Source organism: Lycium barbarum, chromosome 4 (assembly GCF_019175385.1).
Source record: "Lycium barbarum isolate Lr01 chromosome 4, ASM1917538v2, whole genome shotgun sequence".
NCBI lineage: Eukaryota > Viridiplantae > Streptophyta > Magnoliopsida > Solanales > Solanaceae > Lycium > Lycium barbarum.
Window position 1 is genome coordinate 5,318,897 of NC_083340.1, and position 26,912 is coordinate 5,345,808.

Below are 26,912 nucleotides of genomic sequence, written 5' to 3' on the forward strand. Positions count from 1 at the left end.
GAAACATCATATCCAAATCCAATAGATTGGCGGAATACACATCGCCAGATATATACACATATACAGACAAATGGGCCGTTTTGGCCATAATAGTAAACGGGGCCGCATTAAGACGCAGATCATAATCACAAACGAACAAACATGACCCACATATATGACTACAGGCCTCTACAAAACATAACAGAAACATATGACGGGACAGGGCCCCGCCTTACCCCAGATAGTCATACATATATACAGAGACATATACCATGAAAGGTCTTTACCAAAAGTATGGGCTCCGAGTCAAAAGAGCACTCCAAAGTAGCAGAATGTATCCTACACTGGCGGGTCACCAGAACAAACGTCCGTACCTGCGGGCATGAAACGTAGCCCCCGAAGAAAGGGGGTCAGTACGAAATATGTACTGAGTATGTAAAGCATGAGGTACAGTAATCCAAATCAGAACTGAAATAAAGAGTATGGAAAACGGTTACAGAACCAGTATATTTTAAAAACATAAGTAATGCAAATAAAAATCATGCATAAGGCTCAGGAACGTGGTCGCCACTCCGACGCTGGCGCCACAACACATCATACTCCAGAAGGATTCAAATCTCCGTACAATCCCCGAACATATCGTATCATCATATCATATCACAATATCATAACATATCATATGTCATATCACATCATAACGCCGTATATAAGCGGAATCCGACCCTATGGCGAGGCCTCGGGAACCGTAACACATCATACTCCCGAATATAACATAGTACGCACGATCACAAAACCGGCCCGGCAACCGGCGAACGATGTCATAGTAGTAGGCACGAGCGGAGTAGTGCAGAAACCATATGCATATAAATAAATAAATTATTTTCAAAACTCAATGAACAAATATATGTACGACATCCGAAGGCTCGGAAATCAGTTTCGGGTCAATCGGAGTTAGTATACGAAAGTTACAACTTTTGAAGTACGGAACTTTCTAAAAGCATTTCAGAAGCTCTTTTCGGAATTTCAAGTGACATTCATATTAGGGAAACTTTCAACCATTTCTATGGAGCAAATCAAATGGAGCCTTTAAGATCATATGTATGTATCAAAATATATGTATCCAAACTTTAGCCATATCAAATCTTTTTCGAACATCATTCGGAAGTATACTAACTAGAATCTTTGGAGCCGAGAATATTTCATAAGTCATACTTGGAAATTTAAGTATCATTCATATTAGAAGACTTTCGAACATCATTATGGATCACATATTCATATTAGGAAACTTGCGGATAAAATTATGGATCATATATTCATACTAGGAACCTTGCGGATAACATTATGGATCACATATTCATACTAGGAAACTTGCGGATAACATTATGGATCAAATCAAATGGGGACTTTAAGACCATATTGTCATATCGAAATATTCATCAAAGGCTTTAATCTTCTCGTTTTTCTTTCGAACAACATTCGGGACATTACAAATAGAATCTTTGAACATCATAGAATATGTATCCCGCCATATGGAATAGCCTATGGAGGTCAAAGATGTTAGCCAACCTAGTGGCTCTAAGAATAGGATTTTCTCTATAAGCATACATATACGTATTGTTTATTCCAAAAGGGATCATGCCAAAAAGAAGGAACGGTAGACTTTACATACCTCGATCGCTCGCTAATCAATTCCCGAATCAAGTCTCGGGCTCTCCAAGATCTACAATAACATTATCGATTACCAAATATTAGCTACAAGTACTTAGAATTTTTAATTCTAATTAGTATTTGTCTACCGAAATTTCGGCAGCACCTCCCCTGTAAATTCAACATCCCCGAGAATTAAACTCGGCCAAATTCATCAACAACCATACCAACAATACCAACAACCAAACCAATAACATCAAAAACCAATTTAAAACGCATTCCACATTAGTAACCTCCTTTCCAACATAATCCATCAACATTCAATTCAATCACGAATTTTCAAGCCGATATCGATTCTTACATGTCCACTACCAATTCAAGATCATTCAAAAGCATTTCAATGCATTTCATACCATTCTACAAAATATACAAAAATTCCACCAAGACTAGAATTCATCCGAAATCTCCAACCTTCGACACAACATTCACAACACACAATTTTTTTCATCTCCCAATTTCATCAACAACAACCAAAATTTGCACTTTAACAATTTCATTCCCATAATTACATAATCTATAATAACATCACATACTTTCCGACAACAACTTAACAACAAATTTTTCATGCCAACTAGAACTAGAATTCTTCCATTTGCATTAAAAGGCCATTACAACACAATTAACATAGTAAATAAAATTTGATCATTCCTCTTCATCAATACCCATTTTCGGCCACACACACACATACCCATGACACAAAATTTTCATACTCTACATTCATTCCCACATACTACAACATATATATAAAATTCTTCCAAGCCAAAAAGAGTAGAATTCTTATCTTTTCCAAATTCTCCTCTTTGTAAAAAAAGTACTTTCTTGCCTCCAAATTTGTATCACATTGAAGAGGGTTTCCAACTTAATAGAAATTCAAAAGAGATGAGTTTGAACCAAATATTTGAGCTCCACAATTTATTTATTGTTTTGTAGGTTGGCCGAACCCCTCTTGGTTCTTGCTCTCTCTCTCTTGTTCTTGAAACTTCTACTATGTTGAAGAAGACTAGTCCCCTTTCCTTTATAATACAAGGCTTTTAAAATCTTATGGGCTTGGGCCCCTCTTTTCCTCCACATGGCCGGCCAATGCCTAATGAATTGGGCCCTTTTTTTTATTTTTATTTTTCATTTCATTTAGGCCCAAATTGTTGCGGGTCTTATTTTAAAATTTCCGAAACTAGTTTCTAGAATTCCCATTTTGCCCTTGACCTTCCTCCATGTTCCCACATCAACAAATTTCATGGTCAACACACATACATTAAATAAAAATCAAATTATGGCCTTAATTCTTACAAGTCACAATTATTTCAGATTTTCCGAACATGCGAAAATGCGAGATATAACATTTGGTATCTCTAGGAAGAACAATATACTCACCATTGATAGGAGTAGTAACAATGCTAGGCCTTATACCTAAGATGTCAATCAAATAGAGCAATCCACAACAAGAGTTCTTAATAATATTATTAGAATAAACAAAAAACTTGGTTTTAATTAGCTGTAAATCTTTAATTGCTAGGGGGAGGATTATGAGTTTTTGGTCATTGATGAGGTGGAGGGTGTTAGAAGCTATAAATTTGTCATGGAATTGGAAAATGAGCTCTTGAGGGTGTGATCTTGAAAGGTGTAACCTACATAATTATTGATTTTTTGAGGTTATAAGATAAAGAAGGGATTTGCAAACACACTTGCAAAAGCAAATTGATCTCAAGGGTAGTCTTGATAGAATGTCTATAAGGATGACATCTGGCAGCTGAAAAAAACGTTACTCGGACATTATTGTACACATTTTAAAGTAATGGGAGAGAAGGTGATCGAGATAGATAACTCGTAAGTAAAGATATGGACTAAGTTCTCACCTTGGTTGTCTTATTGTAGCTTCTAATTAATTGGTAGGATGAACATTCAAGAACTTAAGATGATTTTTTTCTTTGAAGAAATCAATTGTCAATAATATTAGGTTGCAATATTTTTCTCCAGGGACATAAGTTATAGGGTGTAGTTATAAGGCAAAGATCTCGTGAATGGAAAAGTACATCATGAAAAGAATGTGCACTCCATAACAAACTTCTATACATGCACCTACAAATTCATTATGTTTTAATCGCAAAAATACTGTAAGAGGATTGTCTTTTATTGTGAAACTACGAAATTTCTTATTTTGTGTCAGTTGTATGAGACACGAGATAAAGTTTCTTATTGTATCTAGAGCAATTTAATGTAATAATATAAGACTCTTTAAGAATAGTTTCAATAGATTGAAAATTAAAGGAAATATTGAAAAATTATAAGTTTAAAGGAAGGCAAAAAAGTTTAACATTATTGAAAATAACAAGTTACAAAAGAGGACAAATATTAATTTAGTTAACATTCATTGAAATATAACGGTAAGTTATCTTGCTTCATACTACAAGGCATCAAAATGTGCTTATAAAAATGTCAAAATAATATTTTTCAAAAGCATACCGTCTATTCTAGATAAGCTAAGTAGGTGGAACTGATGTTTTACAAATAGAAGCAAAAAATAATTTGATGCCTTTTAGTATGAAGCAAGATATATTAACTTACTGTTATATTGAAATCAATTTCAATTAAAGTCTAACTAAATTAAAATTTGTCTTTCTTTTGTAACTTGTTATTTTCAGTAATATCAACTTATTTGCCTTTTCTAAGACTTATGGTGTTCACTTTTCACTATTTTCTTTTAATTTCCAATTTATTGAAACTATTCAAAAGACTTATAATATTACAATAAATTGTCCTCAATGCAATAAAAAAAATTATTTTGTGTCTCACGCTGTTGATACAAAATGAAAAAAATTCCTAGTAGGTGCATGAATAAGAGTTTGTTACGGAGTTACCCATTAAAACAAAAAAGAGTTTCTTATGGAGTGCACATTCTATTAGAGTAACACAACCTTTTACATGATCTACCTTTCCATTTCCACGAGAATTTTGCCTTCTCTAACTACAGTACCCTATTACAAATATGCAACCCCCCACACCCAACCACCACACTCTTATGTATCTACATATGTCCCTAGGGGGAAAAATGCAACCTAATATTATTGACAGCTGATTTCTTCAAAGGAAAATGCTGTCTTCAGATCTTGAACGTTCATCCTACCAAGAAGCTACAACAAGGTGAGAATTCAGTCCGGAATTCTATTTATCAGTTATCTGTCGATTGTCATCTCTCCCATCACCTTAGATTTGTACAACAATGTCCGAAAGATGGTTTCTTCAGCTGCCAGATGTCATCCTCATAGACATGAACTTGGTTCCAATTCTTGGAGAGGAATTGAGGCTGCACCATTTTATCCTCAAAAGTCAAGTAGCACATTCCCTAAATGGAGCTCTTTACTGGGGAAGCTATGATTACATATATTTTTGTTGTTTTGAAAAAGAAAAAATTGGAAATATTCTATTTCCAATTGAATATGGAAAGTACCAAAATGGTTTAACGTATCATATTAATGTTGGAATGTTAAAAGATTGTCTCACGTTGTGATATAAGAGCATCGACACGTCTTTAATGTATGGGTAAGGAAGGAAAATGGTGTGGGTAAATGTTAGGAGTAAAGAATATGTTGTTTATATTGGTGGCATTGCCAAGAGTATGGGACCTAATGGCAAGTTTCGACTTTCGAATGGTTAAATACTTGAGTAATGGGGAATTATTGATGATGCCAGAAAATAAATCTGAGTTGGAGTGTTTTGATCCAATGCACAAGACTAATAGATGCTTAAATCTTGAGCATACTAATGTATTGTTGAAGAAGGAAAAATGCATGTAATTGTCTATAGCCCAAACCTTGTTTGACTTAAGGATGTTATCAAGTAAGGCAACGTCAATGTACTAAATTTTAAAGTCCGAGATACGTATAAGCATTTCTGTTATGAGTATTAACTTCTATATATACACTGACAATGTAAAAAAAAAAATTAAATGCATGCAGGAATGACATTCAATCATCAGCCCCAAGTGAGTCTGTAAGGGTCAGGATTGAGGAATATCGTCATTTTGTATCATCCAGCTAGAAGGAGATTCCCCCTCTACAAAATTGTTAGGACAAAATCTTTCAGAACCATCTTTCATTATAAGCGTCAGTACTTAAAAAAAAGTAGGAGCAATCCTGCAACAATTCGAGAAAATTTGAAGCACGGAAAGTGGCAAAGAGAGACTACTCGAGCAGGTTGTGGTGGAACAGAAAAGAACATGTCAAATTTCAATAATGTGCAGAGTAAGGACAGGCACACATGATTTGCCACAATGTTCATTTCTTAGGCATGAGATGTAGACATAATATAAACTGGGAATGTTTCTTTCACTTCTATTTTTGACCCCCAGAGTCCATAACATTGATCTTCAACTTCACAATTAAAAGCAAACATGACAAAATTTTCTGAGCATACTCCCAAATGGAGTGCTCTCTCAGCTCTCATTTGAATGCAGTTTGCATCTATGCAAACTTTGTGCTCAGCGTCTCGACAACTTTGTGTGTAGAACCAGCCATCAGGTGGACCCTCAATAAGGAGCCAGAAAGGATTTGGGGTTAAATGCCTACAAACAACTAACAGGTACCTTCAACGGGCAACAATATTAGGAAGCCGGCCATCATCACCACCCCACATGCCTGAAATCTGATGTTGCTTCCTGAAGTTTCTTCTTGAAAGATCTGAAACTGCTACTGCCTTTATCAGACCAACGAAATGAAGCACTCCTTTTAATGAGATCAGCCATAAGTGGCGACTTCATAGAGGCGTCTTCAGCTGCAGCCTCGTCGTACACTGCACTCAAAGAAATCGGACTTCAGCAGCAGAAAACACTTAACCACACAGATTTGTGTCAATTTTCCAAGAAAAAGCATGTGATCATTACAACAGTATAGGGCACAAATGAACCTATAATTTCAAATAGTTGTTGAACTGAAATTACAAAATGCAAGTCTGACTCTGAGCAGATGATTTTCATTAGCTTTTAGTAGGCTTCGGACAATATTAGGCTGAAGTCAAAAAGAAGTGTATTTAATTCGTTTGTATTTGTACATTGAATTTCACTTGGAAAAAGTTGAAAATTTGCAAACAAAAGCCATTGTTCACTTAAAATACTCCTCAAAATAAGTCTTCCAACATTTCACCAGTATTTGAAATACTGAAGTTAAATATCTAAAAATAGTGAGGGCCAAACCAATATTTGCAAATACTAAACTTCAGTAATTGCAAGTAACGAAATATTGTTTATGGCCAAGCGGGGTATGCATGCTTGGATATATATTTCTTTTGGTAGAAAAAATTTATGAAAGCTGAAGATTTCTGAGTGGAAACTAGTACTTCAATCAAAATACACCTTTAAACCGGTGTCTCAATATTTCACTTGAAGTTCCAATTGTAAAGTTTAGTTTGCAAATACTACAGCCAAACTAGTTTGCAAATATGGAAGTAAATTAGTTATATTTGCAAATACCGAAAGAGTATTTAATGCCCAATCGTGCTAATTTTCAAGGTACCAAAGGATCAGATACTGTAATAAAAATCTACTTCAATGGTACCTAATTTTCAAAAAGTTACGAAATAAACATTGAAAGTGGGTAGGAAAGCCAGATATGAGCTAATACAAGGAAATGGAAATTCAAACACACTAATTACTACTATCAATCCTCGGTTTGACTGCAGTATGTTAACCAAGTCCATAATCCGTTGATTAACAATAATAATAAAGAACTTCAATCACTCAAAGCCTCATATTGGCATTTTGGAAAACCATAACAAACTGGTGGGATTCAAAAGGGCACCTGAAGATGCTGGGAGGTGATAATGCCGCTTCAAGAATTTTGAAGCTTCTCGCTCCTTCTTGTGACATAAAACGCGTATCAAGGTGTGTGCATCTCCCAGATGTCTGTGGCCATATTTATGTGCTTCAAGTCCTACTGAACTGTGTTCACTAGAAGTCATCAACAATTGGATCACCGATTCAGCCTGCTATGATAACCAAATAATCAAATAGGTGCCACAGTATGCATCTGCATGCATATACAAACAGATAAAAGAGTCAAAAGCTTTAATCAGTTCTTAACAAACCCGGAGGGAAAATAAACTGAGGATTTGATGAGCGAATCTTGCTTCTTCTTCAACTAGCGATCGGGGAAGTCCTTCTCCGTCAGCAACAAACAAATCCTAGAAAGTGAAAGAAACATATTTTGTTTCTCAAATAGTCACTGAGTATCTCTTATAACTAATACAGATTTACTTAAAAGCTGAACAAAATGGAAACAAAAGATCCATGTAGGCAATATATGGAGAGAATACTTACTTTTAATATAATGAGGTCATCTTCCATCATGACAACATCAAAATCTGAAAATGCGCGTGAAGGACCTCCATCTAATAACACCCAAGCAAAACCTTCCTATCCAGTGAAATCGGAGAGTCAGAACTGGACAAATGGAATCATAATAGAAAAATTCATGAGAATGAGATTGTAAGAATGTACCAGCGATGCCTTAAAAATACTTTTCACCACAATGTCTCTGAGGGTGTCATCAATCAGAGCACAAACATTATTGAGGACCTAGAAAACAAAAAATGTAATGAATAAAGTTATCCTGGAAAGATCCAACTTTTAAACCAGGCATTGAAAGAGAATATGCAATCCCTTTATCTTTCTTTCCTGTATTTAGGGATACAAAGGAGGAGGGACTAGGGAGTAGACTGTAGAGTGAAATATTGAATGTCTTACTCTATCAAACTGTGGAAGTATAGTCTCCAGTCGTGCAGCTTCAACACCACCGTGATATAAATTGAATATGAATGGTTCTCTCATGTCCCAAAACACAACTCTAGCTCCTAGAAATCACATATGAATAGCTTAGGATAAAGACTTTGCAAAAGAGCCAAATCTCAGAAAGCAAATTATACACTACCATCAAATTCAAGAAAAAAATAATTGGTCAAAAGTAGCACCAACAGTTATTATTATGATGAAAAAAATGGGGGCAAAGCCATTAAAGAGCTTTAGAGGACACCAAGAACGTCTATCTAGCAAATTAAGTAAACAGTGAGAGATGTCAGCTCTATTGATTTTCAAGTTGAATGCACACATGAAACTATCTCTTTAGAAACAAGCTTTCACGAATTTAAGTTGATGTACAAAACATAGGCTTTAAGTGATTCCACATGTGTGCAAGATGCCTATTGGGCCATTTTATAAACAAATGACCATTCGAACATACTAATGGTGGCATTAAAGATTTAACAGAACAGCAGTACTCTAATTTTTTTTTTCGAATTGTTAACAGAACAGCAGTAATGAAAGAAAAGCAAAATGAATGGTAAACAAAAGAACTAAAGCACACTCAAGAAGCAAATTGTAACAATCACTCTGTGTAGCAATTGGGCAGTCCAACATTTCAACTACCAGAAGTCACGAAACCATCAAGGACATCCCATCAATTCAATTTGCGCAAGCACTTTATAAAGCATATGCCCAAGAATGCCTTCCAACAGCACCACTAAAGGCTTTCGGTAGCCAGCAGAATATTAAGAAGATAACAGCATTTTCTTGAGAGAAAAACATCAAATACATGGATAAATTTAAAAAATGAATACGTAACTAAATTTAAAAATGGTTTATGCACTAGCATGATAAATGCTTTGAAGAACTTTGAGAAGGTGCATTCCCTAATACTGCAAGGGGCTCCCACATTCAAAAATTCAACACCGTTAGGACACTTTATGTCCAAGGAGATTCCTAAGTATTAGACACCTTGTTAGGCTCCAGCAACCTTATCCCTAGTTTTCAAAGATTCACAGTAAAATTTGATGACGACGAATACTTCATAGGTCCCACTTGTATGGCAAAGTTATTTGTTAATAAAACCAAGATAAGCTTGTGCCATAACTTCAACCTATGTTTCAACTGAAAGGTCCTCATGACTTGAAAGAGAGATACATGGGAGTGTGTCTCTGATGGTCCCCAGAAGAAAGAGATTTCCTAGACTCCAGATCAAAATAGAAGCAAGCAAATAAGTTTCACTGACTGATAAGGTGATAAAACAACCTTTGTATTAGTTTCTTTTTGGGATAAATAATACAATAACATTTACTGAACGATATTTAATCAGCATCTACCATTGCAGAAATCAAATGCTAAGTAAGGATAACTCTTGTTAGACAATAACAAGACCAAATTAGGATTCTTTGAACAGCGACCAAACTAGGACTTACATCGTCATATTTATTGAGAGATGCAAATATGCTGTTCCACACTGTATACCAAGTATAATTCCACTACCACTAAATAAAACCAGGATAGTTTACTTACCCACTAACTCACAAGTTCTCCTGATAGCATCAGCAGCGCTATCTCGGATGCAGTCAAAGGTGGCAACAAAAAGCTCATCAACTGACTCACTACACATTTCCAAAATCCCATTCGAAGTCCAATGAGAATCCTCATCAGCTGTGAAGGTAACAAGAACGGACATCAGTAAAATTACTATTAAAAGGTAGATAATCTTCAGATGATTCCTCAACTCATCTAATTCAATAACTGTATCAAGCTTAAAACTGAAATTTGAATTTCCTTGCACGAAGAAAATATATCAGACAGAATAAACCTCTTAACCTCAGCGTTTCTATGAAACCTCTGAAAGGTTGAGATAACTTTCTAACCATTCATGTTAATGTCATGGTTAATTTTCAAATGACTTGGTATAACTTATAAGATATCCTTCAATAATACAGTAAGAAACTAATTACAACGTCTCTGAAGAATATGGCAGAGAGAATAGGACTGCTTTCAAATAATAGTAAACTATACTTTGTAAAAGATAAGATGCAGAACTTACGGCGTGTCTGATCTTTAATAACTCTAACAGCTGACCACGACTCCCTAATACCATCCTCAAGGGTGGAAATCTTTTTCTGCATATACTGCATGAAGAAGGTATCACTGTCATCAGGAAAAATTGTAGTTTCTGTGACTAAATAGTGTTGCAGTAAACCAACCAAAAGCAAGGAAATGAAGCACCAAACATGATATCTCAAGTAAATTTGGAGAAATGGGTCTTCCACAGTTATAAGTTAAAAGAGAAAAGCTAAGCACTCAAACTAGGGAATCAATGACAGTATAGAAGAAGACAAAATCAAATATTCTCAACCAATGTGAGACACTCTAAAAGCAAAATATAAACACCTGATGCATGGCAAAATAAAACTGAATATAGCAACATCAGTCATCATCGTAAATAAACTAAAACATCAATCATCATCGTAAATAAACCAACTGAAAGTTAGAAAACCATCAAATAAAAAGAGGCTTGCACTTACTTGAAGGGTGTTCATTCTGACACAAAGTTTGGAAGTTGTCAAGGCGTCCAACTTCTTATTCACCGCAATATCAAGAACCACAGATTCGACCAACTTTTTCTTGGCACTCGGAAATGCTGTCTCCTTGTAACGAGTCAAGGGAGGAGCAGGAGGATAAAGATTATGCTTGTCAACTGCACCATTCAAAAATTTGTAATTGATATCAAGTACGAACTGTGGAAAATAATATGCTTTTTCTTTGAAAGGGCCATAAAGATCTCGTGCTTAGAAGTGTAATATTTCTTGCTGTGGATAACAAGACAAAAGATATTCCTGACTGGCCAAGCTCCAAATCCAGGTAATGTAGCAATTACCTAACCGATCATCTCTAAACACATCCTTCTAGAAATCATTAAATTATTAAAGTCACTCAACTACTGCAAAATATCCTTATGTAACAGGAAAGAAAATTCTAAGAGAAGATGAAAGCAAAGAGGCATTATTTTGGGGACAAAACATAAGTCCATGCAAAACCAAAAAGAAAACTTCCTATGAAGGATTTAAAAGGATTGTACACATGTCTAGAAGACCAGAGAACTATCTATGTTCAAGTCAGTTATAAATTCAACCACATACACCAATCAGATGACCGACAACATTCACATGCCACATGCAATTATTGATGAAGACCCAAAAAAATTTCAATCATCCTCAGGACCAGTGCCAACTTTTTGGGTAAACAATTTTGGAAGCATGAAAAAAAGAGAATCTATCTCGAAGTGTCAACCTCGCACAGTAAACAAGAATGGTCATAACTCGAAGCAGAAAAGGACAAAGAATACAAAAACTAATTGGATTTCAAGAATCACGCTACCTAACTGGTTAACCACTTTCTGCAAGTAGGCATCCAACGTGTGAAAGATTATGGAAAGTAAAGCCTGCAAGTGCGTGATATCCACTGGAAGCCTCAGCTCAAAAAACTGATCAACAGTCTGCAAATCAACTCAGAGATGAAATCCAGAGAAAATAGACAAACAAACAGTGTAGTGACCAAGAAACAGGATCTACCTTAAATAACTTCAAAGATATAGGAGAGCAGCAAGTGCATCTTAAAGCATAGGCAAAAACATATACAGACTCTGCAAACACACAGACCTAGTAATCTCTTGAAGATAGAGATGCACGAAGTTTTACGGACTAGCACGCATGCATGTGCTAAAACGTGGAGTAACTAACTAAACTAGACAAAAAAACAACTTAGCTAACATAAAAGTCGTTTTGGATGCGCTTAATTTATCTGAAGTTTCATTTTGTAATATAAGTTCATTATTGGCGTAGGAAGATATAAACAGAAATTGATAATGAAAGAATCCTTATTCCATTCAAGCTCTTAGAGCCAAATGCTTAGTTAATCTTTTTTGCTGGACAATGTTGTCCCCAGTATTTAATACTGAATAGGTTTTGGATATTATAGTAATCTAACTTTAGAAGGAATCAATGAATAGGGGCCTACAATTCTCTCTGTATTTTGCCTACCTGTAATTACACCCCTGTAATTATGCATCTACTTGATGCTTTTCTAATGAAACATCTTACTTTGTCAATAAAAAAAAGAATCTTTATTCCAAGTTCAACTAGCAGAAAGAATTCAAGTCTACTATATGCGCATGCGTTATTCTTCTTGGTGCCTTCTCCATGATATATCTTCACAGAAAAGTCTTTTACTGTCTAGTCATTATTGCACTTTCTATACATCAAGTGGTGAAATGAAACGGGCCTTTCATGATATTTCCTCCAACAATAATGTAACTCTTTCTAAAAGACATCTAGCCCTCTTCTTTATAACCTTTTCCCTTGTTAGAAAATTTTTGTGCCTGTCAAAAGATATTAGAAATAAGAATTTATCCACCCAGCCTCTCCTCCGCTCGGTCTGTTTGTGGATGACTATATACCAACTAACTATAAAGAGGACCAGAACATGGATCAAAAGTTAAGAAAGGAGTAATATATAGAACCTACTCTTTCTTTTTACCTTTGTTCTATTTACTTCCCAAGGACTCTAAATGATTTGAAAATGAATTATTAAAGGAAATGGAATGATCGAAAAGAAGCAAGTGGATTTGATTTGATGATATGAGGGTGTTTCGACTAACCTATTACAGAGGGAGTTCTCTTAACATGGATCCTGGATGCAGGAGAAGAGTTGTTATTCGATTTTGCATATAATCCAGATATAGATATAGACGGAGTACAGAAAGCCTAATAACTCAAGCGAATCTCAGAATGTCTTTGCCTCAAAATATAAACTGAAAATTTCAGAACATAAACTGATCAAAAATTTAGTCATTCTTGCATCGAACTTTAGAAAGTGCGGCAGGAGTAAGCCTGTAAAATGGAAAAAAAAAACCACTTCTAGTTCCATGGATCACGTAACTGTACAAACAATACACATCCCAAAGGAATAACATCAAGCAAGGAAATATAGGAACTTGCAAAACACATTGTTTAGCTGAGAGTTCCTATAAGAGCCCAAATATGTTGCCTTCAAGTCAACGCTAAATCACCCATAGAGCAGTTTAACAACAAAAACAGTCTTTGCTAGCTTTAGAAATGATACATTAATTTCCACCGCAACCAGCATTTCTGGAAATGAAAAGCGTCATTAGTTTGAATCGAGTTCAGCAGAAAAAAGTATATATCCGCGCAGCATCCAAGGAATATTTCAAATATAGAAGCACCGAGGAAATATTCAGATGCTCAACAAAGAGTAGCTTCACCACATAATATTTAGAAGATAAACAAAAGGTTAAGTCAAAATTCATCAAAGGAGAAGGACAGCATCAATGATTAAGGGCCATACCTCCTCTATGATTCTAAATACTTCTACAGCTGAAGCTGCTTGTTTTTGCTGATGTGATAGGGGTTCCCAGTCCTGTGATTAAGACAAGACACTTTTAAAGTTCAAATGACATCCCAGATTCGCTAGCAAGACAAAAAAAGGTCAAAAACAACAAAATTGTAACTTCTATGTCCACCCAGAAGATAGCAGCAAGATAATTACCTAAGGAGAGATATATGAGCACAATGACTAAGCATAAGTTCAGATGAAAGATACACCTATGCTCAGTTTAATTGCTAATACATATTTGCTTATGGGATGGATCTTTGCATAATTACTAATCGGACATAAGATTAAGAAAGAAAAAACCAATGTACAGTTTAACCAGCAATTAGATTATTCTGCCCAAAGGCAGGAAAGCACCATTATCATGACTATATGCTTTACACATTAGGAACTACACTATTACCATGTTATTAACCAACTAGAAGCTTTTAAAAGATAACCTCGAGATCAGCAGCACGTCCAGTCCATTCAAGTATCCTCGCATGCTGAGCAATCACCCAATCAAGAATAATTGGCCTTGCAATTTCTCCAATCTGCGAACCAAGAAAACGAAAGCAGCAGAATACCTCTTATTAGAGTTTAGTAAAGTGAAAAATATTTAAAATGGAATCTACTTAAAAGACAGCTGGAGATTTATAATTGCTTATCAATACCATCCGTGCTCTTAAACATGTTCACAGTGTACAAAACATTATTTTGTCTCTTCTCATCATTTAACCATTTCATGAGGACAGAAGAAAATTCAAGTTCTGCTCTAACTCATCACAAGATAAGTAGAAAATGTTACCCCACACAAATTACCAGTGTGCTTGAACTGTTGAACACAAAGAAAAGTGCTAAGTTCTGCTAGGGAAGTGAGTGCTTTTTAAGCACAATTTCCAGTAAAAGTGCGAGCTTTAATGAAGTAAGATACGCATGAAGCAAAAATTAAAAAAAATAACTATGTAATGCAGAATAACTACAAATACAAGCAAAATTATATAGTCAAGGGAATTGAAAACACTGCAATAATTGAAATATTAAGTAAAACAGGTATCAATCAAGTTAGAAACCCTTTTATAGTTTTTTTTACTTCAGATACAAAGGTATAGTTTAATATTGTTAATTTAGATTTGGTGACTAACCATTAACATATTCGTCCACAACATTTCCTTTGCAATTAATATATCATTTTGCCAACTAAAATTATTTTCTAGTGACAGACCCCATAGACGCCAAGCCACAAGTCTTAGTGCCAAGGTGTCTGGCCTCTTAAGCAAGGCAAAGTGCATAGCCTGCATGCCTAGCTTCTGGATGCGTCTTTTGCAACGCTACATACTACTTCCACTAATATTATGGACTGAAAAATGTTCACCTACACATGATCAGAAAAACTCAAGCAAGTAGTAGAAACAAATTATACATGTTCCATTTCATTTTAAAGGAAGTTTCCGGAAAGAGTAGAAAAAACACTCAATAACACTTCATCTACTTTAAGGGCATCCTAAAGCAGAGAAGGTAAGCATAAAAGAAGGAATTAACATGTGGCATCCATAGCCAGGAAAGCTCGAGAAGAGGAATAAGCTCGTTACACAGTTTCAGGAATATGATAGCTTTCTGGTGCAAATTTACCTCACGCTCAAAATCAAACATCAATGGAGAATGCACACCATTTTTTACTTGTTCTGATGAATGGAGCTCAATTAGATAATTCTCCAACAGAATAGCTGCAGCAAGCACCTGCTTCACATCTTCGGAAAGGCACGATATATTCTTGAGAAATGGCTCCTACACAGCAGCAAAAGAAATTTTAACTGAAAGGGACCACAAAAAGGTGTGCAAAAAGCTGCTGGAGATTATTATCCATCACTGAAAGCTGACCAGTCTTTCACCATAAAATCTGTGCAATTTCGAAGCTGAAACTACTCCAGATTCAGCACACCAATGCCTGAGGACTGGATGGTACACAGTCAGCTGTCTCTCAGCAATTGACTTCAATTCACTTGCAAGCAAAGCCAAAGGATGTTTCTTATCTATTTTTGGTCCAGTATTTATTGCATCAGTAACCTGAGATCAAGCTAATATGTCAACTTTTTTTAAAATCAGGTACTCCTATATTTGCAGAGCCATTAGATACCATACCCTCTTGCAAGCAGCTTCTGCAGACCTCTCAACATACATTCTGACTTTGCTATCAATGATCTCATTTGAAGCATTGAGCGTCAGCTGCAACAGTGTGAAGAAAGACGTTTTAACAATTCTAAGGAAACCTTAAGAATTAAGTCCAATTTATTCTTGAGAGCATTAAAGGAGTCACAAAGAAAATAAAAGCTAAATGAATTCTTTCACAACTAAAATTCCTCAAACCAAACTTTTAATCTAAGATCAGATGGCAAGCCCAGGGACACTAAGAATCTCCCAGTGTAATCCCACAAGTGGGGTCTGAAGTACAGTTGATCACATTATGGTTCTTAGAGACGGTGTTAATATGCTTGAACAGGATCAGCAGATAATGTTATTTACTCAAGGGCCACCAAATGTCAGGGAAAGCAGAGGATTCTGCACTATAGCGACAAATGGCAGTAATGCAGGACACAGGTGAAGAAAATGGCGCACTATATTTTTATGGTCTACACTTTTCGAGGATGTATTTTTAATGTTCTCAAGTATAATTTTTATTTGTTTTCAATCGTGTAGCTGGGGATCAATCTTTAAATTTTTATCTAACAAAAAAGGTAGATGATTCTGTCCTTCACTGTAAAATCATAGCAATCCCACTCAATTAGTCTTAGTCAAATTTGTTAATATTTTCCCGTACTATTTATAGACATACGGGTTTTATAAGGCGAGCCATAGTAATTTAGTTTTGTTTAATAACCAGTCTTAACAGGAAAGAATTGCCAATAGGTTCTAAAATCTGGGTGCACTTTTTGGATTCCACACAGTATGAGTTCATTTGATGGTTTCAAACGGCATTGCAGGTGTACTGATGGGAAGGGACAACTTTGGAAAAAAGTTGTGGATGTAGAACATCGGATGGAATCTCCCTGGGGCATCAAACTGGTAAAAGCTCCCCAAGGAGTAGCCATACGGTGGCAAATTAGAAATTGCTGGGACGAGTTTAACTCATGTACAAGCCTAGAGGTTGGAATTGGAAAAAAAAATTAGACTTTGGCTGGATAAATGACTGTAAAACACTGCTTCAAGGGACATATTACCAGATTTATATAATCTGGTCATTGACAACACTTATACTGTAGCAAGATGCTTCTCTGAAGAAAAATGGAAACTTCTGAAAAGAAGTTTCAACGGTTAGGAGATCGGAAATGTGAGCTGCTTACTACAAAGAAAATTGAGCACAGTGTTCTTTTGTTGAAGATAAGGAATACAGCTTCTTCCGGGAAGGAAGCAAGTATGGAAAATTTCAGTTAAATCTAGCGATAACTTACTCTTGAAACAAAAATGATGCAAGGAGAAGAATATGGCCTTGGAAGTTGATATGGAAAACAAGAGCCCCTCCTAAAAGTAGCTTGTTCCGGACGAATTGCAATTTTAGATTCTTGTCTAACTCAAATGTCAAATTACATAAAGAAATAGATGCCAACAAAAAGGATGTCAAGTCGTGTCTTTTTCGGTTGTACACTTTGAGAACTAGTGCTGGAGAATCATACATACGCTGGCTTCATGCTTATCTAGATTTTGTTTTTTCCCTTTTCTGCTATCATTTAAGCTTCTGGCATTCCCAGATACATATGTCGTATGCTCATTGAGCAGCTTCTTTACCGGGGGCCAACAAAAAGGATGTCAAGTCATGTCTTTTTCGGTTGTAAACTTTGAGAACTAGTGCTGGAGAATCACACATTCACTGGCTTCATGCTTATCTAGATTTTGTTTTTCCCTTTTCTGCTATCGTTTAAGCTTCTGGCATTCCCAAATATTGTCCATGGTTCTATGGAGATGCTTGGAGGGTAGAGGTGTACCGGTGGCGTACACTAGGGCGATCAAGGACATGTACGATAGAGCCAAGACCAGGGTTAGGACTGTGGGAGGAGACTCGGAGCACTTCCCAGTGGTGATGAGGTTGCACCAGGGATCAGCTCTTAGCCCATTCTTACTTAGAGTGCAAGTTCAGTAACGTAACACAGGAGGCTAGCGTGGAAGTGAGAATTGGGACCCAGGTCAGTCAACAGAAAAAGAGTTTCAAGTATCTTGGGTCTATTATCCAAGATAATGGAGATATCTACGATGATGTCACACATCGTATTGGAGCAAGGAGGATGAAATGAAGACTCGCATCCGGAGTCTTGTGTGATAAGAAGGTGCCACTAAAACTTAAAGGCAAGTTCTACAGAGTGATGGTTAGACCTATTATGACGTATGGGGCAGAGCGTTGGCCAATCAAGAGCTCTCACGTTCAGAAGATGAAAGTTGCGAAAATGAGGATGTTGCGATGGATGTGTGGGCAAACTAGGAGCGATAGGATTAGAAATGAAAATATCCGGGACAAAGTGCGAGTGGCTTCGGTGGAGGATAAGATGCGGGAATTAAGGCTGAGATGGTTCGGACATGTGCAGAGGAGAGGTATGGACACCCCACGCGGAGGTGTGAGAGGTTGGCTATGGACAGTTTCAGGAGAGGCAGAGGGAGGCTGAAGAAGTACTGGGGAGAGGTGATTCAACACGACATGGCGCATGTCCAGCTTACCGAGGACATGACTTTAGATAGGAGATTATGGAGGACAAAAATTAGGGTAGAAGGTTAATAAGTAGTTGAGTGTTGTCCTTTTTTTTTTTTTTTTTTTGAAACCGGTAAATATTAGTAGTTGAGTGTTGTCTTACTTATCATTTCATTACTAATAGTTGTAGTATTATCCTTATAGGTCCTTGTCTTTTGATTCCTTGCACTATTTGTTGTTGCTTGTACTTCGATTATCAAATTATTTTACTTTCTATAGTATTTCACCATCCCTTTTATACTGCTTTATATTGTTTGTTCTTATCGCTAGTACTATTTGATTGCTTCTTTTACTATATTATTTATCATATTATCTTGCTGCTATTACAGTTTATTATTCATGATGCTTTTTTATCTCTCTTTGAGCTGGGGGTCTATCAGAAACAACCTTTCTACCCGTCAAAAGGTTGAGGTAAGGTCTGCGTACACTCTACCCTCCCCAGACCCCAACCAGGTGGGATTATACTGGGTATGTTGTTGTTGTTATTATTGGTTATCTTATTTCCGCTACCAGAAAAGGCACTTAATAGAAATAAATTTGTCCCAAATACCTCCATATTTCCAGACGCATCGACCTTCTGATTTCCTGCCGCCAATGCCATGGATAACACCCCCTTGAAAAGAGAAGGCTTCTGAGAAATGGAGAAAACTCTCATAAGATACAATTAGACCACCATTAACAAGAGATACATCACATCAGAGAAAGAAGATGAGAATAATATACAAGCATAGAAAACAACCTGACGAAAATGCCAATGATAATCCTGCAACTTATTGTCACACCATAAACCAATTGACCAAAGGATAGACTGCACCAAATTTAGCCTAATCTCAGAGCCATTGCAGCGAGTATAACAAACTAGGCTCTCCATATACTTCTTTTCATTCTTTCCAACATCTTCAGATGACGGAATATTCCGCACTTTACGAACTGCATACTCCAAAAGCATTGCCTCCTCTGTACCAACAAACTTCAATTAGGAAGAAACTGCATCAGAAACCAAGGTCTACAAATAATAACAATAACTTTACAAGAACAACAATATACCCAGTATAGTCCCAACAAGTGGGGTTTGGGGAGGGTGAGGAGTACGCAGACCTTACCCCTACCCTTGAGGGGGTAGAGAGGCTGTTTCCGATAGACCCTCGGCTCGAGAACAGGTTTGAAAGAAGTGCTAGAGTAAAAAGCAATGATGAAAATATTGAAGAAAGAACACAATTACCAGTTCCAAAAAAAAAAATATTGAAGAAAGAAAAGTACTGGCAGTAAAATAGTGTAGATAGCCAAAGTAAATAAAGCAATAGTAGTAATAAAATCGAAGATAATGCTAGCATAAAAATAATAATACTGGTAAGGAAACAAACAGATGCTCCAGACTAGATTCCCGCTCTCCACAGGGAAGGCAGAAAACACTCGACTACCCACCAACCGTCTACCCTAATCCTCGACCTCCATGCCCTCCTATCTAGGGTCAATAACAATAACTTTACAAGGAAATTAATGTTGCACTATGTAAATTCTAAATGCATCATAATATCCAGCAAAGCACAGAAAAGAAACTCCTTGTTAACAAACTGCAAGTAGCTAAATTATCACAAGTGAGGGACAATGCTAGATTAAATCTGCAAAATAAGAAGGCTAATATTCAATAACATGGTTAAACTCAATTACCTGCTGAAAAAGCACCCATCCATATAATACATCATGTAACTGCTGGGTAATGCCCAACAAAGGCCATGTTGATTTGATGAGCTTTAGGATTTCATCAGCCTCCTGATCACGAGAAGCATTAAGTACACTACATTCAGAATAACCAACATAAAAGGTTAAAAGATATATCTGAAACCTCTATGAGCTTGCCATCTTCCAGAATGTCAAATACACCAAGGAGTAGCTTCTCATACAATCTCATGTTAAAGGGATAACCAGCACTCCAGTAATATGTCTCGCCTTGTACACCACAATTTCCAGGCATAGATGACAATGTTGAAGCAATATTTCCAATGGAAAATAGCACCTCTCTGCATTTAGAGGGAGACATCTTAATGTCCCATTCCTACAGCAGAATCGAATATCTTCTCAATCTGCAATTGAAGAACAGATTTGATAAACAATAAAAAGGTGATCTGCAGACAGACATACCTCAAAATTCCTAATCTTTGCAAGAAAAACTCCAACTGATTGCTCAGCAGATAAGAGTTCTTCAAGAATATTAGCCTACAAGAAAATCAGCTAGAAGTTAGATTAACTAGACGCAGACAGTCGTGAAAAATATTTACATTAATTGGAAGTCTAACTGGTTTATAAGTAACAAATATATCAGTAATAAGATTCATGAATCCTGCATAAGAAATATGCATCCCCAACCCACCATTTGTTCAGCCTATTAATTTGATGGAGCTCAGTCATTTTTTCTTTATTTTTGAATTTCACTCAAACGAAATGTACTATTTGTCTCGGCAATAATTCAATCAAAAAACAGATTTCACCTAAGTTATTTCAAAAAACCTTGGGATCTGAAAATTTCGATGACCAAGCCACGTAAAGAGATCAGCCACATGCAAGATGTACCTTGTAGCATTCTGAAGAAGATCAAATTTGTATGATCCATCATGCTAAAAATACCCTTTTTTTCAGATACTTGCTTTATTGATGTTCAAACATTATCAGATTAACCATTAAGTTACTCCTTTGGCCTAAAAGTAGATTCAATTAAAAAGTACCACCACAAACCAAAACTCCAATTTGTAGTGCAGTAATGGCACATGTCAATCCAATACCAACACAATATTTCATGAATATTCATAGCTGAGTCTACTAAAAGAGGGACCAGCCTCGTCTCCCACCAAATCAAAACAATTCTAACCAACTGTGGGTGAAAAAAAAAAATAGAAAGACGACTTTCACTGAAGCTAAAATTATGAGACCCCGAATCTCTTAAGCAGGAAACTTTTAAGTGGAAAAAGCTTGTAATGAAACAAAAAGCAAGAATTACTATTACTTGTCTGTTCTTCCATTGGATATATTGCTTATCATTCTGAAATTCAGACTTCAATGTGCCAGTCAAAAGCCCCAGTGCTATTTGAGGAACATCGATTTGTCCAAATGATTTCCCAGAAGCCAAACGTACCAACTTTCGCCGCGTGAGAGCATCCATTGCTTCTGAGATCTAGTGAATTGTATATGTTAGTCATGAAACAATTTCGTGGTGCATGAAGTAAAAGGAATAGTGAACAACAAACAGTGCGAAAAGAAAGGAGAAAAAAGAGTATACTGTCAATCAATCAGATGTAAATTCACACATAAGGCTATTTAGACGACTTACAGATAGGTGTACTGAGGTGACGCGCCTCATAGGACAGATTTAACTGGAGGATGTTGACAGAAGAGATTCCAAAAGGCAGATAAGTCTATTTGCACAAGTACTGGATAGATTTAAGCTATCAACCATCAGATTCAGTATATCCCCATTGCTGGTCTGAAGCTTAATTCATTACCATTAATATGATTGCTTTTTATAATCATTTGCTCCCTACCCGCCCACTACTGAAAATCCTCTACTCTTTAACCAATAGTCCACGGACACTGCAGATATTACAAGTTTATTCGTGGCCGGAAGCAAGATTTAATGCCTTGCTTTCCCCTTCCACTATTATTTTTCAAATCAACTCCATGCTGTAATTTCCATACCGGCTGGCGGCTACCAAGACTACATAAATAGAAGTATAAATCGACACTTCAGCAGTCCCGCATTAATTGACCTACTTTCTAATTTAGTTTTTCCTAAATGTTGACCTATCTCAAAATGCCAAACTTTTGCTCTCCAACAATTAAAAATAATATTAGATAATACTAATTATTGTTCAAAGTCTGAACTAATAAAAAATAATTATTTTTTAACCAATGTGACGTCTTCTCAACCATCTTAGAAAATTTTCACATTTCAACTTTTTAGAACTTTTTGTCTAAGATGTGATATAATAATCCTTTTCTAGATCAATTTAAAAGGGGCAAATTTCGACCGCACTTCTCTCCTCAGCCATTGTTCTTTTAAAAAAAACAACAACCATGCAGATACGGTATCCGTGAGTCAGGTGAAAATCTCCATTCCTAATTTAGATTAATTATAGCCTTTTGAGTATTATGGATTTTCTGGACTTGATTTCAATAGTGACTGCCATGCTTAGATCTTGTTAACTAAATTTTGACTCAACGCGTTAACATCACCCTCCCACCTTGCTACCTCAAACTCATCAATGCAGACTAGCAAAGACCTCTTTAGCCCCGAGACACCCGCAGTCAAACCACTTGATTTCAGTTCTGAAAAGAGAAAAAAGCTAGACTACTTGACTTCAGGAATCATCGATTATTCTCTTATAAATGAAGCATGATATCTCTTTAGCACATCCATATTTATATTCATATACAGTTATGGAGACTAGTAAAACTGTACTCTAACAGTTGGGGGCAAAAGTGATGGCACATAGTGATTGTGCAAAGTGCAAGATTCTTTATTAAATGCAAAAATTTGGAGCTTGTTTATAGTTCTTCACGCATGCATGCAACACACAAAAAGAAATTGGGTAAAGAGCAAATATGTCTTGGTGGAAAGGGAACTAAAGATCACTTATTTCCTGGACAGGTCCAGTATCTTCCAGGCCATCCTCCAAAAAAAAAAAAAAATTACTTCTTCAAAGAGCACCAAGGGGTGCACCAAAGTTTCATGCAAACTGTATCATTCATCGCTAAGCATCCTGTAACAGAAACATATTTCTTTTTCTTTTTTTGTGTGTCAGAAATTTTTAACCTGAAAATCACCCAGGAAAAGTTTTTTACATGGCTTCAAATTGCAAAGGTAGATGACAGCAGCAATATATGTAAAATTTAAGAACAAAGACAATGATAACTTGCCTGCATTTGCGTCCTGAAAGTTTCAATGAGCTCCGAATTTCTATCGAAAGACAGGGACCCAGATAGAGACCGTGAATGTCTTTTCTCTCTTCTCTTCAGCCCAGCCAGAAATCTAGGACTCTTCTCTTTCTTTTTACCCTCAGCCAAGCGAACCTCAAGCCTAAATGTTAGAATTTAAGTTTTACAAGAGTGGAAGAGAATGTAGTGCTAAGAAGCAAAAGAAAATGAATGCCCATCAGAATGAAAAATATGTAATTAGTGCATTTTCATTAGTGGCTTCAAATAATCATAAATTGATGCTCAACTACAAATACATGATGAGAATCATAGTTAAGAATTTTTACCCAGAGCACACCATGCAAGCAAGGAATACTTCATAGGCAGATTCACGCAAATCATCGTCCAGTAGTTCTTCAGGAAACCTAAAACTTTGTATCAGTTTACTCCAAGGCTGAATATATAAGGATAGGATATAGACCAATGATTCGTCCACATGCTACAGGAGCAAAACAGCTTCATCCGTCATTTGTCTTTTTAGTATCATGATAAAAAGCACACAGTACCTGTTTTCAGTGCAGGTATTCCTGCTGATGAAAGATCAGCTTGATTAATGTTAAATGATCCTGCAGTTCCTGCAGCTTTAGTGTTTACCCCATAATCATCACCGTAAAGAGAGAAATCCGTCAAATCAGAACGGAATGATCCATTATTATTGGAGTGGTTCTTTATAATTGGAGGTGGCACACGCTGAGGTTGGGAGCCAGCTGATTCTGAATCTGTAACAAGAAAATATGCATCGCCAGTGTGCAACTGCATCTACATGAAGCATTACAAGAATAACATTTAGTCCATTTCAAATGTAGAAACATCAAAAATGCAACTTCTCCATGAGATGAAGCAAATCATTTTGCAGTTTCTTTCCCAAACAGTGATTTATTCTTTAAAAGACAATTGAAATATACTTTCACATCTACAATAAACATAAACAGCACATATCAGAGTCAGGGGGAGTTTCTTATTTAGGTTAGTTGGGCATTCAATCCGACAAAAGGTTTTTTTTTAAAAAAAAAAAAAGGAAAAAGAAAAAGACAAGGGTAGGTGACATTTTTCCTAGATCAAGTATCAATATATTTCGCTTAGGAATCATACCCTAATACACAATTTCTATCAAAATCCAACAAAGACAAATGGCAGAAGGTTGATCATGCAAACGTGGGCATAAGAAAGAGTATGGTAGTGGGTGTGCATGAACTTGCTCTGTTTTCCTCTGATAAGTAACACATTAATTTAATCATTTTAGCATGGTTATCTTCAACGTAAGTGAAATAGCAGCTTAATATCTGATCTCAACAAATTTGCCTATAGTGACAGGTAAACTAAATGGAAGAAAGAATAAAGAAAAATAAAATAAAAAGTTGAGGGATCATAAATAGGTATATTGGCTGTATACAGAACTAGCTTATCAAATTCTTACCTGCATAATTCAAAATTCAAAAGCAGGAGGTAACTGCAACTACAATACTGGTGCAGGAATAAACTTTTCGACTTCTAATAGGTCTTCTCGTGCCCAAAAAATAAAAGCTTTGAAATACTAATAAGAAAAGCAACAATTATTATTGAAAATACTTTGAGTTACTTCCCTCTACAAAATAAATGGAAATTCCATAAATCCCTTACTGTTTTTGGATGTCGACGTTCATCGTGATACTTCTTAGCTGCTAAAGAAACATCCAGCACACCACCTAATCATTCAAAACAATGACAGTGAAACCCAAAGCTTCAGCCTTTAGTAAACAAATAACACAGGACGTGCAGCATAACCAATCCATAAAGAAGAACAAAGAAAACCATCAACACAAAAGGTCACAAGTTAAATTAATGCTCCTTCTTCAGCAACTTTTTAAGCATTATTATCATGAAGAAACTTTTTAAGAATTATTATGATTTGACAAGTCCAACAGTTTTTCTTTATTACTATTTCTATTCAAAGACTTGTAGAACATTTTTTAACTATAGGAAAAAGTAGTGATTTTTAGCACCTTTCATGTAGTTCTTCAATATGTGAATTTCAAATAAAGCTAAGAAATCATATCAGAATTAATATTCCCTCTGTTCACTTTTACTTATCACGTATCGCTTCTTGATAGTCAATTTGACTAATCTTCGGAGCTAAATTAAATTAGATGTTTGAAAACTATACGAAAAATACTATAAGTTGCAACTCTTATCAAATTAACATGATGAAAAGATATATATATATCTTAAAATGATGGTCAAAGTCCATGTAAATTTGACTCTCGAGACGCTAAACGTGACAAATAAAAGTAATCGGAGCGTGTACTATTTTATTTGAGCGGAAATAGTAATAACATAATATTATGCTTTATTGTTAAAGACATTTCTAAAATGAAGAAGAAAAAAACGTACCGGATTGTAAACATTGAAGGACGTAATCAGCACTAATAACATCGAGATTGATGTTAGAAAGGTTGAAAGTGGGACCAGAAGGAGTACGAATTTCTTTAATTAAACCACATGATAATAGAAATTCTAGAAGCTTCCTACGATCGTTACGATAACGTTGCAAAAGCGAATTTGTCTCCATCATCACCGTTTAATTTTTTTTAACGGAGTTGATTTCCCGCCGCCGGGGAAATGGCTGAGCCGGTGAAAAGAGCCACCGTGTACGGCGAGGAAAGAGCCGAAAGAAATGGCACCAAAGCTGAAACAACAATAGTCTCCTGCTTTTTGATCAGTTTATTACGTCTCTTTTTCCCTTTTTCTTTTCACTTTTTCTTTATGACTTTTTTGGGTAAATAACATTTTTGGTCCTTAAATTATTGATAAATATTATTTTTGGTCATTATAATATATGATTCAGTTGTATTTAACCGAAAATATGTACTATTTTCGGTCCTTTATGTAGAAAAATATGTTAAGACTCCCTCCGACCAAAATAAGTGTCTTTTAGCTATTTTCACTTAATTAAGAAAAATATTAAATACAACAAGGCTATGTTTCCCCTTTTTAATATCACATGTTTTCTTGATAATTGAGCACTACAAAGAAGAAGTAGTAGTTCTTTAATATAAAGGTATAGTTAGAAATAATTACCTAATTTTTTGTCTTGAATTTCTAAAGTGATAATTATTTTGAGATTTTTTTTTTGGCTAAAACGACACTTATTTTGAGAAGAAGAGAGTATTTTGATTATTTATAAATTACATTAAGGTCTAATATTGAGTGATAATACAAATTTAACATGACGCATGAGTTAATAAGTGGTGCAACAATTAATGAATATTGTAAGTTCGTGAGTATTCATAAGCAAATAGATCAAAATTGTGTAATTCTAAAAGTTGAAGGTCTAATCTGCTTAGTCAAATATTATAA

At 35.7% G+C, this 26,912-nt stretch overlaps 1 protein-coding gene and 1 long non-coding RNA gene across 6 annotated transcripts; both read right to left on the minus strand.

Moving 5' to 3' along the window:
• LOC132634952 (uncharacterized) lies at positions 1–3,662 on the minus strand. 2 transcript variants are annotated; one of them, XR_009580371.1, is made up of 3 exons: positions 3,540–3,662; positions 1,649–1,699; positions 1–353 (listed from the first exon to the last, which is right to left on the minus strand). It is a non-coding gene; the product is annotated as an uncharacterized LOC132634952 (long non-coding RNA). The 2 variants fall into 2 exon arrangements; XR_009580370.1 differs by having other exon boundaries at positions 1,649–3,627.
• A 2,215-nt stretch (positions 3,663–5,877) lies between these two features.
• Positions 5,878–26,268, minus strand: LOC132634953 (protein unc-13 homolog). 4 transcript variants are annotated; one of them, XM_060351138.1, is made up of 26 exons: positions 25,947–26,266; positions 25,197–25,261; positions 24,083–24,335; positions 23,864–23,930; positions 23,520–23,679; positions 21,610–21,777; positions 20,751–20,825; positions 20,455–20,664; positions 20,280–20,381; positions 19,348–19,578; positions 19,159–19,239; positions 16,016–16,099; positions 15,755–15,940; positions 15,506–15,661; positions 14,335–14,427; positions 13,850–13,921; positions 11,864–11,981; positions 11,011–11,183; positions 10,530–10,614; positions 10,004–10,141; positions 8,420–8,526; positions 8,174–8,251; positions 7,994–8,089; positions 7,762–7,857; positions 7,476–7,659; positions 5,878–6,471 (listed from the first exon to the last, which is right to left on the minus strand). In XM_060351138.1, the coding sequence occupies exons 1-26, from the start codon at positions 26,125–26,127 to the stop codon at positions 6,302–6,304; spliced, it is 3,429 nt and encodes a 1,142-aa protein (XP_060207121.1). In that variant the 5' UTR covers positions 26,128–26,266; the 3' UTR covers positions 5,878–6,301. The 4 variants fall into 4 exon arrangements, 3 of the variants coding, with proteins under 3 accessions (XP_060207121.1, XP_060207122.1, XP_060207123.1); XM_060351139.1 differs by lacking the exons at positions 25,197–25,261; positions 25,947–26,266 and having other exon boundaries at positions 23,864–23,941; positions 24,083–24,221; XR_009580372.1 differs by lacking the exons at positions 5,878–6,471; positions 7,476–7,659 and having other exon boundaries at positions 7,994–8,085; positions 25,947–26,268.
• Between the last annotated feature and the right edge of the window lie 644 nt (positions 26,269–26,912).